The sequence below is a fragment of the Ursus arctos genome, unplaced genomic scaffold, assembly GCF_023065955.2.
Source record: "Ursus arctos isolate Adak ecotype North America unplaced genomic scaffold, UrsArc2.0 scaffold_10, whole genome shotgun sequence".
Lineage (NCBI taxonomy): Eukaryota > Metazoa > Chordata > Mammalia > Carnivora > Ursidae > Ursus > Ursus arctos.
In genome coordinates this window covers 3436103-3450711 of record NW_026622764.1, presented here as the reverse complement: position 1 = coordinate 3450711, position 14609 = coordinate 3436103, and the positions used below count along the sequence as shown (strand labels likewise).

The 14609-nt window shown below is 46.7% G+C and overlaps 1 protein-coding gene across 1 annotated transcript in view; it reads left to right on the top strand.

Moving 5' to 3' along the window:
- The window catches only part of MYO16 (myosin XVI), a 466166-nt gene that overhangs the window by 415380 nt on the left and 36177 nt on the right, over positions 1-14609 (top strand). The window contains exon 33 of the mRNA XM_026493590.4: positions 9594-9752. Within this exon, the coding sequence (XP_026349375.3) occupies positions 9594-9752 (159 nt within the window). The remainder of the gene's footprint in view (positions 1-9593; positions 9753-14609) is intronic.

The window sequence follows — 14609 nt, the reverse complement described above, 5'->3', positions numbered from 1 at the left end:
GCCAGCTCAACCGACTGAGCCACCCAGGTGCCCCTATAAGGAGATTTTTAGCTCATTACTGAAGGCCTCAAAGCTGCTGGCTCGTCGCCAGCCAGCGTGGGCGGGTGGGGTTTCTCCTTGAGAGTTGAGCAGGGTCCCATCCTATTGTTAAAATACTGAAATGCCTCTGTAGCAGCTGGACATGACTGCTGTCCGGGGCCTGCAGGGTGTCCCGGCCCCAGGCCTGTCCGGTTTCTCCTTGGTTAGATGTTGACACAACAGGGGTATGCTCTGTGCCTCTTCCGTTGGCCCCGGCCCGTGACCTTGTGGCGATTAGTATTTGAGATGGGTCAATTTTGTGATTCCTCCCAAACAAAGAATCTGAAAAGACTCAGCATACATCACTGCTGTTTTTTTAAACTTTCGACGATTTTACTCGTTCTCTCTCACCTGCTGTGACCACGCCAGTGAGATCAGTGTTCACTGCGAGTGTTCCTGTCCCGTGTGAACCGTATGTGAATCCGCAGGCCTCTGGTTGAGCTAAGGTGTATGCGGAGGAGATCGGGGGTGGCCAGCAGGGACTGGAACATCGCGGTTAAGGCTGAATGCAAGCTAATATCCCTGAAATGGAGCAACATGATTGTATTAAGGACCAAAGTACTTACTCTTAAAGCAAATCATCTATTAAAATATAAGAGGGACTCAATTACTAGCTGTATGTAAAGGTGACCAAATGCCAAGAAACAAAATAGACTCGGTACAACTCTCATAAAAAAAAACAAACCAATGCTCTTTTAGGCCCTTCAAAATCTGCAGGTGGGTATTGGTTATTTACGTACGCAAGGGTGCGGGAGCTGGGGGGGCGCATGGGGGGGCTCCTCCGCTCCTCCTCCTCCTCACTCCTTACCATCCGTGACGCCCCGCAGGTGTCACAAGTCCTGCATGTTCCCCATCAGAGAGCAGAAGATTATCCTCCTCACCTTTGCTTTCTGGAGAAAGCGAGCAGGACCCATTCACCTACACGAGAGCTGCCCAGGCCGACGGAGCTGCTCGCAGGCGCTGCGTTCCACGACTCCTGGATTTACATTACCACCTGGCACTCAGGAAATGTAAAAATAACAGCAATATAAATAACCGCATGACCTATGAAATTATACATGAGGAATGGGTCTCCGGGCCAGGCCAGCGTGGTGTTTAGATGTTGCTTGTTCGGCTAATTATAGGAGAGGCAAGCTACCCGAGTACGCGGAGAGGGAAGGAATTGGCGTGATTTGTTTCCCATTATGGCAGGGACAGAATAGATGGGCACAAAAGGATCCAGTTAGTTAAATTTAAAAGAAAATTGGCACAACATAATTTTCTGTGCATTTTTTGGGTTCTAAAAGCCTTATTTATACTGACAGTCATTTTTTAGCTTTACTATCAATACATTCTTCCCCTGCTCAGCACATATGTTGTTGAAGATATCACTCTATTTCCTGATTCAGTTGGCGTTTCTAGCGCAAACCCTCTCCTTGCACTTGGCAGGGGAGTGGGTGGCAGGAGTTAGGAGTAGGGGACAAGGAAGCATTTCCATTCTACCCCACTTAACCCAGAGGATAAGTGTTGGTGGCACTTCCTGCCGCAGAAGAATGCCTAAAACACAACTCAAGGGGAATTTTGATGTACTCAAGAGTGGCGATTTCTGAAGGGTCATTCAAAAGTAGGAAGGTGTGCTGGGGGCTGGCTCTAGGCTTTTAAGGTCAGTAGCCTTGGGCAGTTATGTTTTCTCAACCCATCCATCCTTTGCAATTGCTAGGGTGCTCTATTTTTTCTGTTTCGTAAGTCATCGTTTCCTATAGAAATACAAGCAAGTTGTGGGACGTGGCTGTGTCGTAAGGGTAACTGCACGGAAGCCCTGTGTTCTGTCCCCCCGGCCTCCCTGACCGTTAGACACTGAAGCCCGCTCTTGTTACGTTTCTGCATCTATCAGCAAGGGGACGATGAAGGCTGGTTCACACGGCTGGGTGTGCTGTACAAAACCCACGCAGATGCGCGTGCACCCTTCCGCGTGAGCGGACACACTGTAGGAAGACCCACTCCGCTCCCGTCTCGTGTCTTGCGGTACCAGCCCACACGGGAGGTCGTCTGCTTATTTGAGGTTAGGATCAGACACAGTCTAGGGGACCCTTACACTTGACATTTGTCTTTCTCTGAAGCAGTAGGCTGTATGTTTGGGTTTTGCTAGCATGTATTTTTTTTAAAAAGTTTAATTCACTTCCTAGAAGCTTGTTATAGCAGAATGCAGGGCAATGTGGGGGTGCTAAATCCTTCTTTGTAGTTCTTCCTCACATGCAATAATGTAAGATTTTAGAAAAATCCGAGTTGTAGGAGACATTGTTCCTTGTAACTCACACTCTAGATGCCGATCTGGGGTCTAAGTGACCCCGTCCGGACTCAGTCACGCACATCTATGTGTGTCCGCAAGCACAGTCTAGCTGGGGCTCCCAAGTTTTAGGAACAAGAACTTGAGAAGTGGCAGGACTATGCCAGCCACGTCTCTCAGTGTTTGTACCTCTCCTTAATGCCAAAGAGGAAAAAACAAGCGGTTCCCTCCGTGCAGTAGCCTTCCTGGAGAGGAATTTTCCTATAGAGTTGCGGAATGAATTAGAGCCAGCATGAGTAATGAGTTGAAAATGTATTTTCACATTTTTTCTGCCTTGCATGGCACTCTCGGTATTAAATCAGTCAAACAGTGATAGTTTGTTTTTCTCCTGCGTTACTGAAACCTGGATCCTGTCTCCTATGTTTCCAAAATACACTCTAAAATTATCTCAAGTTAAGGTAACCAAGAGGGGAATGATGTGTTTAAGCTTTCTTCTTAAAGAAACACTCTGTGGCTCGTTCCTTACTCATTCTCTGTGACCTTTCTGCGGCGTGCGTTGCTGTCAGCCTCCCTCTGCCCTCGGCCGTCCCCGCCCCGCCCCCGAGCCCACACCTGCCTGTTTGTGTCCACAGTCACCGTGCCCTGCTTTCCACTGCCCTCTCCCAGGAACGTCACTTCCCCTGCAAGAGATCTCCCTACTAAGAGATGCTTGGGTCTCTTCTACACACGTTCTTTCAGGCCTGATAAATGCTTGGGCTAAGTAATTGTGACTCCGTTTCACCCTCGGGCATGCGGCTGTCACTTGACTGTCCGCATGCACAGCCCCAGCTTGCCCTGGGTCCAGGCATCTCACTGGTGCTGACTTACTCCAGTCCCTCAGCTCCAAGAGACCTGCAACGAGGACCTCCCTGACCACCCAGGCTGCCCCTGCCCGAGGCTGAATGCTCCCCGCTCCTGTCTCTGAGCTCTCCTCCAGCCTTATCCAACTCGACACAGTTTTGCTAGAGTAATAGCATTTTACAAATGCAGTCTTTATGTTATGCCCTTACCTGAGCACTGGCTGGGCCCCGCTCCGGTGATGGTGCATAAGCTGCAAACGTACCCACAGCGTGTGCGGAACCCAACTCCCCTCTCCTCTCCTCTCCCCTGCCTACCTCCCCTCCTCTCTCACCTCCCCTCTTCATTCTTCCTTCCCCTCCTCTCCCCTCTGTCCTCTCCTCCCTTCTCCTCTCCTCTCCCCTCCCCTCCTCCTCTCTCACCTCCCCTCTTCTCCTCTTCCTTCCCCTCCTCTCCTCTCTGTCCTCTCCTTCCCCTCCTTTCTTCTCCAAGCAGAAAGGCTATCCAGACCATTGTTTTTTCTGAACATTGGAGCTTATACCATGGCGGCAGGTGTGGGGTGTCTTTAAGAAAAAGAATAAAAATGACAAACATTTAGGGAATGAATGGAACATTTTTTTTAGATGAGGAACTAAGCAAAGCACATATTGACCAAAGCTGTCTTCTGCAAGCATCAACTGTGCATGCATTGACTGACTGACTGACTGGCACTTGGGTCTTGGAGGTGGCCTTTACAAGTGAGGTTGGGGTCCGTGCTCATCACTCCATAGACTTCTGGTCAACCCACCTCTGACCATCTCTAGGCACCAAGATGCCACAGCCAATACTTGTCAAACTGATTGCAATTTTCTGAGATTAGAGGTCACAAAGCCATGTACAGTAAGATTTTTTTTAAACTGAGCATGCATGAACCCTGCATATTGGTGGGACAAGGATGAAATATTTATCAGTGATAATTGGTAACCCAACAGTGAAAATCTGAATGCACGCTGTGGGTCAGGAATAGATTTCAAATATCCCAAAGTCCTTTCTTGCCCTCACATTAATGCGCAGGTGGAAAGCACACAGCTCTGGCCCTTTGAATACATGGAAAATTTTCACCTTGCACAATGTGAGATTTTCCTTACCTCATAATTTTAAATAAGTAGAGATTAGAAACTCAAATGTCTGTTAGCAGTGGAAGTCCTTTCATGTTTCCAGTAATCTCGTGTGAATGAGGAGAAATGGTTACTGAGATTTTTCCATAATCATTCACATGGATTCTTCAGTTGAGTCAATCTGTCAACTCTTTTAATTGCAAAACATGTAGTTTCCTGTTAGAAAACAAAAATTTCTATAGCAGTTTTGTTGTGGTGATTCATTGATCATTTATTCTGTTTTCCTTTCTGTCAACAAAGATTTTCTTGAGCACCTACTGTGTGCAGGCACCGTTCTAGGCTCCCACGTGGCACTCGTGCTCCTTGTGCCCGCACTGCAGAAGGGGCACACAGAAGACAGACAGTGGGGGTGTGCTACGTCTGCAGCGAGAAGGACCCCACAGGATGCTAAGGCAGGGAGTAGGGACAGAGACAGCTGGAGCAGAGCGAGGTGCTGTCTTCTGGAAGGTGGTCTGATTTTAGCAGAGCCTGAACAGCACCAGCTCCAGGCTCCCTCTGGAGAGTGAGATGTGTTCGTGGATGGTACCAGGCACACGTGCCAAGGGGGTAGTTGGAAATGGGGTCCAAGGCGAGCAGAGGTGGTGGATGGTCTCAACCAGGAAACGCCATGGGGTCTCAATCTAAATGAAATAGAAACCAGTGGAGAGACTTGAGTGGGAAATGGCATGATCTGACTTAGGTTTTAAAGCAAGGTTTCTTGACCTCAGCTCCACGGGCATCCTGGGCAGGAATTCCTCATCTCGGGACCTGGCCGCGCCTTGCTGGGGCTTCAGAGCACCTCCGACCTCTACCCACCCGATACCAGCAGCAACCCCCTCCTCCGGGGTGAGGGCTGGTGACGTCTCCAGACACGACCAAATGTCCCCTGGGGGCAATATCACCTTCTCCTGAAAACCAGTTTTCAAAGGATCACACCCACCCCAGTGTGGTATTTTAGTCATATAAAAACGAACACAGCAAAGCTGAAATTCTTCCTGTATTTGCATTTAGAGATTTGCTAGAACTCTCCCACTAGATTAAGATTCAACCTAACTGTGTCCACATTGCATACTTGTATTTAACAATCGTAACCCAGGGTAAAGGCCACGGCTTTATCTTTGAGTCAGATCGCGGTGTGATTCACTTCTCCCGTACCTGTGCAAACAGCACCGGGCAGGGGTCACAGAGAAATCTGTTTACGAGTGGAGAGAAAACAGCACAGGTATTCAGGCCGACTCTCGTGGAGCACCCAACCGGAGGATGCCACTGAGCCACGCAAACCACTGATTACACAAGACGCGAGCTGCAGAGTGACTCAGACATGCCTTCAGTCTTCCTACGGGATTGCACAGCGCTCCCTCCTCTACTTGTTTGCTTAGATTTACAGAGTCTCAAATATTTTCTTTTGGTGTGACTGTGACTGACTTTTCTTCACCCTCCAAATCCCAGTGGCCACTGCTTGGAGGCATGAAGAGGCCGCACAACTTCTCTCTGGATCATTCCTTCTAGGACTCTGCAGGCAGTACGCTTCTCGTGCCTGTGCTGTTGTAACGCAGACGGCCTCGGACTCAGTGCCCGCGTCTTCTGGACTTTTCACGGCTGTCATTCCTTCAGTGCCCGAGTCCAGGGTCACAGGCACGCGCTCAACAAGGAGCATCGCAACTGCTCATGACCCTTTAGAGCAGAATCAAACCGTGGAGGGTTCTGTCTTCACCCCTTGTTGTGGCTGAATCCTGGCAGAAACAAGTCGGGGCACAGACGCTTTGACGTGTTTGGATTTCACTTGGAGCAGGGGTGTTGATGAGCAGAGGCTGACACGGAATTTCGTAAGCCAAGAGCCGTGCCCACAATTCATATGCATGAGTAAGGACAACCCCGAAGCGGAGACGTCTACATCGATGTTGCAACTCCAGTTCGGCGGCTGGAGTAGTGTTCGACCTACGGCTCCCAGTTGATTACCACTGAGGCACGCGGATCCAATCAAGCCACAGAAAAGCAGCTGCCTTAGCCTTTAGTCAGCAAGTGAAATGACGGAAGACTTTACACAGAAGGGCCAAGCGTAGGAAGGAGCGTGAGTGGACGGTGGAGCTTGCGTGCCTCGGTCTGAGCCCGGCTGCAGCCACCAGCTGATTATGAAATGTTTGCACGTAGGTTAACCTCCCCAAGCCTCAGTGACCTCATCGCGAAAATGGGTGTGAAAGGGACAGCTCTTCAGAAGTAGGAAAACCAGAGCAAAATCCAGTGTCACATCTAGGGGGGATGGGCGCGTCATAAATACTTGGGGGATGGTAATTATCATCAGAACAAGGTGAATGATTATCATTAGACTGGTCATCAATTCTTACTTTGTACTTGAAGAAGGACTTCTTTCCTTATTCCAATCCAGAGCCATCCCCAAGTAGACCTATGCTTTGAAGATAAAAATATAAAGAAAATTTTAGTAGCTAATGTTAAGAATCGCAGCCTAACTCATATGACAAATCTAAAAACAATCCTTGGCTACAGTGTAACCTACTGATTGGAAATATTTTTAAAACTTTAATAGCAAAATGGGACGTTTTGACTATGAATATATGCATTGTTTATCAGCTAGAAATTGGTTAGGAGGGAAGCTAGCATCTTGTTTATACCAAGAGTCTACACAGTGTCTCAGAGGATTGGGTTTCGTCCGCCAGAGGTAAGAGGACCGTCCCCATTTACCCAGTGAGGGACGCCCTGGTTCCCAGCCTTGGATAAGCTCCCTTTGCACCAAGAACAGAACCTCAGCTCCTTGCTCGATGACCTCCCATGGCCCTGGGCCAGATGCCCCCTGTCCCACCTGCCCTTTGCTTCCACGTGCTCAACTCACTTGGACGTGACTTCCCAGTTCCTTCAAAAAGGTGAGCTTTTCTGCTTCAGGTCTCCACACACGTGGAATGTTGTCTTTCTACGTGGCCAGTTCTTTCCCTGGTTCTCTGAGCCTCAGTGAAGCCCCTAGAGGTGCCTCCCTGACCACACAACCTGACACGGCGACCGCTCACCCCCGCTGCCCCTGAGGGTTTGTACCCAGCCAGGAGGTCTCTGCTTGTGTGTGCGAGGTGAGCCGCAAGCCATCGGTCTGTCCCGGTCATTACTGCATGTGGAGCACCTGATGAGTGCGAACACGTCGTGGGCCTTCAATGAACTACGGAATTAACGAGCGAGAAAATGGCTTGAAGAGACGTAGATGAGTGTCTGTGTCTGGAGAGCGCTTTAAAGCCAGCCCTGTGCTTCTAACTTCCAGATTTCTTTAAAAGGCAAACTAGAGGCAACCGAATGAGATACGTAGTTTCTCGGTGCCAGCCGGCTCAGTGTTGCTCGATGTCGAGAACTCAGGTGTTTTTCCCGTCACCTGCTCTCAGTTTCATCACTGTTCTCACGCACACTGGCTGAGCCAAAGTTTTTCCACTCAAGTGCAGGGAGCCAGGAGCTGCAGGGGCTCCCTGGTTGCTTAAATCTCAACGCCCCCACCTGGTTTTCAAAGCCCTGTCCGTTCTGCCTCCATTCTATCCATCCAGCATCCCCTGCTCTAGACAGCAGCACCCCTTCCCGTGGGGCAGACCCGGCTCCTCTGTGCGGCACGCTCCACCTGTAAGTGACGGGTCCCTGTGGCTCATCTGACGAGCCTCACTGGTGGGGACAGGGGACGCTCTCGCTGGTGGGAATGCGGACAGCAAAGCAGGGAAACGGGTCAGGACGGAGCGTCTGGATACATGGCCACAGCCTGTGGTGCTGTGTGAGTGTGAGGCTCAAGCCAAGAGGAGATCACGTCTAGAGGCCAGAGCTAGAAAGGATTGCGTCAAGACCGGCCTGGAGAGGCAAGCTCTGGAGGGCTGGCTTTCTCCCTTTTTTCCTTCTCTCCCTCCCTCCGTCTGTCCTTCCTCCTTCCTCCTCTTCCCTCCATCTGTCCTTCCTTCTTTCGATCCATCCTTCCTCCCTTCCTTCCTTCCTTCCTTCCTTCCCTTCCCTTCCCTTCCCTTCCCTTCCTCCCTCCATCCTCCCTCCCTGCTCCATCCCTCCTTTGGGATCACGGGAGATAAACTGTTCTGCCATATGTAAAGTATAATAAAGCGAATCATGCTTTTTATCCCTTTTGAATAATCTGTCAGCCTGAAACCTTAGGAACGCCTGACCTGAAGGCGTCCGAATCTGCTGGTACCAACGAAGAGCGGACACAGCGTGCACACCCTCAATGTTGCACAGAGGCCCTCCAGAATGTCCCTGGGGAAGCAGGAGCCAATCCCAGGCACACCGGGCCAGCCCGAGGGAGGGGCCCTGACTCCGAGAGAGGAGAGGGGAGGGGGGCCAGGCCGCACCTGACGCCACGGTAGACGGCTGTGCTCTGGTCCTTTGTAGACCCTGTCTGAGTGTAATGCAGGAGACATCGCTCCAAACCCTGGCATTTGTTAGGTTTTACTTTATTGTTGCTACATAGTTAAAAAAAAAAAAATCTTCATTTGGCTCTTCAGCCTAATTTGGATGATGGCTTCTGTGTTCGTCAGTCTCTGAGCACTCAGCATGGGACATGCAGTGAACAATTAGGTAATGTCAGTGTACAGAAGCAGAAGTAGTATTTTGAAGTTGAATTCTCCTAAATGGATAATAACAAATTTTGTAATGCTACTGAAAGTATATTTCTTATTTTTTTTTATTTTTTATAAAATATTTTTTGTAAGATTTTATTTATTTGAGAGGGAAAGTGAGAGAACACGAGTCAGAAGGAGAAGCAGACTCCCTGCTAAGTGAGGAGCCAGACGTGGGACTCAATCCCAGGACCCTGGGGTCATGACCTGAGCTGAAGGCAGACGCTTCACCGACTGAGCCACCCAGGCGCCCTATTTCTTAATTTTTTAAGCCTATACAAGGGTCTCTACTTAATTTAGTAATTGAGAAAACTTCTGAAACATGAATTTACTTCCATGTCTCTTTTAGGACACAATGTCCTCAAGACAGACGGTGCTCTAGTGACAGGTTATTAGACTCTGACATCAAAAATTCTGTATAGATCAGTTTGAAAATAATAAATTATGAAATTCATTATCACCACTTAATATTTCCCATTATGTTTAAGAGTGTTGCGGCAAGATTTGGTGAAGATTTTGTAGGCCATAAATTTAATTAAGGTTGATTATTAATTTACTATTTCAAATATAATTAATGTTTCATTTGATGAGGTTTATTATTTTCTTCTACTATTTCATTAAATTATTTGGTACATTTTATCCAAAAAGAACAATCCTTTCTAAAATTTATTTTAGGTTTTGAGACTAACATGAACCTAACTGGCCGAGATGATGCTGGTAGATCAGAAATTGCATCTGAGACTCAAGATAGAAATGCAAATAACCATGGAATTCAATTATCTAATTCACTCTCGAGTGCTATCACTGCTGAAAATGGGAATTCTGTCTCAAATGGTAAGTGCTTTTTAAACTCAGAAGTAAACAGATGAAAGTATTAAGTTCTATCAACTTTCTAGGGAGGATGGATTTGAAACATAAAAATGAAGGGGGCTTACAAACTGGAACATAGGTCATAAACTTCACTGTAGGATATATTGTAGCATTTTATTGGGTCGGTTAGAGAATTATAGTTGGATTTCATGTTAGTTGACTTTTCAGAGATTGTCGTGAACTATTTGATATGTGGGAACCAATATAAAATGAGATTTTACGGAACAGAAGGAGGAGATGGGTTTGCTCTAACGATATTTTTAATTTAAAAAATACCTTTTTCTTCTCATACCTGAGTAGTGTGGGGGAAATTAATATTGAAGTTATGGTAAACGCCGAACTGGACTTAAGTATTTAACTGGAGTATAGTGAGGAATGTATCATCTAGAAAGTGGTTAGACTGTGTGTATCCTAAAATTATCTAATAGTGGCTTAAACAAATAATGTATTTCTCTCACACATAAAAGCAGACCGTGGCTGTTGGGGAGATTTTCCTGAGAACATCCAGAAAAGTTGGCCCAAACTTCCCTAGTTGTTTAATCTGACTAAAGGCACTAGAAAACTATTATGACAATGAGATCCAGGGAAGAAGAGACTGAGGAAGGGGTTTGGAATGCAGTGGGGACCAAGCAAGGAAGCTTTCGTTCTAGGCTTTTCTCCCAGCGACATTCAGAGCACTCTCCTAGTCCATAGAAGCCAGCTGAGAAGTTGGACTGGACTTCTGACAGCCTCCTGGACTGTGGGGACAGACTAAGTCCAGGGTCTGCCAAGGCCATGGGTCGGAGCCTTGAGTGTTCCTCCTAAGGGCTGGGTGTACCCGAACTAGAAACCACAGCTCAGCTATGAATTATCTCAACCCCTGACGTTGGATGGACGTCCTTCAGGACTGACAGGGCCCAAAAGTGCCTGGGAGGAAATGTGCGTGTATGTGTGTGTGTGTGTCCCAAAGGACAATTACAGCATCAGAGGCTTCAAAATGATGTAACAAACCATTTTTCAAATATATTATTCAACACACAATCAAAAAACCAGACATATGACAACAGAAAACAAGATAAAAAATTAAGAAGAAATAGCGGTCTCTTGCAGTACGTCCACGGGAGCCCAAAAGATTGGAGTTCAAAAGCACATACTTGAAGACAGTATGTTCACTGTGCCCAAGGAGATGAAGGAATGAGAATGAGCAGAAATGGGAAACTATAAAAACGTGTCAAATGGAAATTCTGAAATTGAGAAATAGTCATAAAATTAAGTACAATAGAGGATGAGTTTAAAGTTAATTAGACACAGTCATTTAAAAAGAAAAAAAAAAAACCTGGGGAACTGGAAGATAAATTACTGGAAGAGAAAATTACAGAGTGAAACACAAAGAAGCAAGAGAAGATCAGGGATTCTGGAACAGAGTTTGGAGGCAGGAAGGGCGTGCTGAGAAAGTTACTGGAATTCTGGAGAAAGAAGAGAGATTACACGGGCAGCAGGGAACACTGTGGGTACGCGAATACCCGTGTGCAAATATTTATTGTGCCCTCATTGATCATCGTCGAAAATGGACACCCTTCAACGGGTGACTGGATTGTGTTGGTTCTCTACTGCTCTGTAAACTCACCACCAGCCACCCGCCGCCCCCAGAACCCAGAGGCTTGCTTCACCAGAAGGCTGTTATTTCTTACCTTGTGTGGGTCAGGAGTCAGGCTGTGGCTGAGCGGAGGGCCTTTGTTTCAAGGTCCCTTGTGAGGCAGCTGTCCGCTAACTGTTGGCCAGAGTTCTAGTCATCTGGAAGCTGGATGGAGAGAGGGTGCAACTTCGAGATCCCTTCCGTGGCCACCGGCAGGCCTCCTCCGCTGCCCAGCTCACTCACACGGGCTTCTCCGTAAGGGGGGCTCACACCCGGGCAGCTGGCTTCCCCTGGGGCCCGCAGGCCACGAGAGAGCGAGGAAGAGCACCTGCGAAGAAGCCCTGGTCTTCACTGCTCTGCACCATCTGCTCCGTGCAGGCAGATCGTGCATCCGCTCCCCTCGATGGAGCGGGTTGTATCAGGTGTGGTGGCTCATGGTGGGCTCACGGGGGCCACGTTACAGGCTGACTAGCACATGCATAAAGAGTGCAAAGATGAAAGGGGGGGCACCACCCATACGTGCAACGAAATGAGTGACTGTCAAGCACGTTGCGCTAAGTGAGGAAAGAGTCAAAGGTGACAAGCACGATTCCGTGCACACGCTGTTTTGGAAGAGGCGAAACCATAGGCACAGAAAACCGATGCTGGGTTGCCCCAGGCTGGGCGTGTGGCAGGGGGTGGCCTGCTGTGGCTTCTAGATGGCAGAAACATACTGCTCACAGCTCGGGGTGTCTGCGGTCAGCGAGCCAGCTGCTCCGCTCCAAGGGCGGCCCCCCTCCCGCAGCAGGTTGCCTGTCTCCCGCTGTGTCCTTACCTGGTGGGAAGGAAGGAGCCAGCTCTCTGGGGTCTCTCTCATAAGGGCACTAACCCCAACTGTGAGGACCCCACCCTCAGGACCTCATGGCCTCCCAGAGGACCACCTCCTACGACCATCACCTTGGGGGTTAGGAGTCCAGCGTATGAATAGGGTGGGGGGACACAAACATTCAAACCATAGCACACTGCAGAGGGGCCCGAAGAGTTATCCTCAAGCAGGAAGGCCTGTGTTCCTAGAAATTTATCCACGTGTACATCTTTCTGCCTGTAAATGTGACTTTTGTTAAAACAAAACAAAACCAAAGCCTGATTAGCATAAATAAAAAGAGAACTGCCCCTAGGCATCTCGTGGTGAAACACTGCTAACGAAGAGTGAATATTAAAAGCAGCCAGAAGTAAACAAAAAGCCAAATTCGAAGGAGCAGCAATTCAAAGACAAATCAAAACCAATGAAGTAGCAAATTTAACGTGCTCAGATAACTGCCGATCTAGGTTTTTATCATACATAGTAAAAAACTTCTGTAAGGATCCAAAGGAGTTAAGGCAGTGTTAGAAAAAATAAAAATAAAAACTGGAAGAATTAAGTGCGGGGCAGACCCAGAATGCTCAGAGATACACGCAGGAAAAACGAACAGGAAATAAAGCCAGTGAGATCAGGACGGTGTGGAGCAGGGTTTACTATCACACGCGGGTAACGCAGACTCGCAGGCTGTAATTTCAAAGGCAACCACCGAAGGAATAAGAGTGGAGTATGTAATTTCCAAACTAATAGAGTAAAACAGAATAATAAAAGTCAGTCCACCCAAAAGATGGCAAGAAAGACGTGAGCCAGAGCTATCTGAAAAATAAGACAGGGCGCCTGGGTGGCTCAGTGGTTAAGCATCTGCCTTCGGCTCAGGTCATGGTCCCAGGGTCCTGGGATCAAGTCCCACATCAGGCTCTCTGCTCAGTGGGAAGCCTGCTTCTCCCTCTCCCTCAACCTGCTGCTCCCCCTGCTTGTGCTCTCTCTCTGTCAAATACATAAATAAAATCTTAAAAAAAAAAAAAAAAAACCCAAGACAAATAGAAAGAAAGGTCGTAGATGGCAGGCATAAAAGCACTTCTGAAAATAACTAAGCTTGAATGCCAAGAAACTTTAAGGGACTCATTTAGTGTGAATTCACATTAAAGATAAATCCATTAATAAAATATTTTAAAGCCTAAGATTTCTGAAAAGCATGTAAAACATGAGGATGGTAAAAATTTAAATGTAAAGGAACAGAACCCGGAAAGGTATGTTATGCAGATATTAAAAACAGCCATTCTCATCTGTCTGGGAGTTCCAAATTACATCTCTATGGAATGAGTAGATTCAGGAAGAAATCACAAAAAAGGAGAACTTTGTAACTTATGACGATGAAAATATAACAGAACTTGTGGGATGCCGCTAATGTCTTCATCAGTGGAAATTTGTGTCTTTTAACATCTGTATTGCAAAAGAAAAAAGGCCAAAAATCGGTTTTTCAAATGTCAACAAGTTAGTAACAGAGCAACAATGAAATACCAAGGAAGTGGAAAGAAAGATATAATAAAGGTAAGAACTAAGTTATGGAAATTTATAACAAACAGCAAAACCAAAAGTTGGTTCTTTGAAAAAAAAATTATCTTTGAAACACGAATAGAGCAGAAAACTCTCTTGCAAGGATAGGAGACAAATAAAGAAGATGGCACGGATGGCCAGCTCTAGGGATGAAGAGGGGACCCACCCCGGACCTTCCAGAGCTTGAAAAATGGTAATGAGTATATTATGGACAGTTTATGCCAAAATGAATTTGTGAATTTAGATGAACAGACACATTTCTCAAAAAAAAGAAAGCTACAACTAACCAAAATGAACCAAAAAAATAGGAAAGCTAAATAATAACATGAATATTTAATCAATTGGAGTTGTAACTGAATACTTTTCTGTGAGGAAAACCCAAATGCCTTTCCCAGTAAGTTGTCTCAAAATCTTAAGAGTGAAGGAATGCCAGTGTTATAGAAACACTTCCAGAGACCAGGAATACAGAAGGGGAAAGAAAGAAAACCTTCCCAGCTTGCATAGATAACCACTTAATTTATGACAAACTTGGCATTGCAGGGAACTGGGGGAAGGATAACAACTGCTATTCATGTGAGGAAAAAAAATGAACTTGACCCCTACTTCATGCTATATGCACAAGAGATTTCTGGTAGATTATAGATCTAAGTGTCAAATGTAAGATAATAAAATTTGTTGAAGAAAATATAGGATTTTTTTTAACTTCAGAGATAGGAAAAGAAAGAAGGACTTTGTAAACAGGCCACAAAAGAGTGCTAACTATAAAGGAAAAAATATATGTATATAATATATATATTTATATTATATTTTA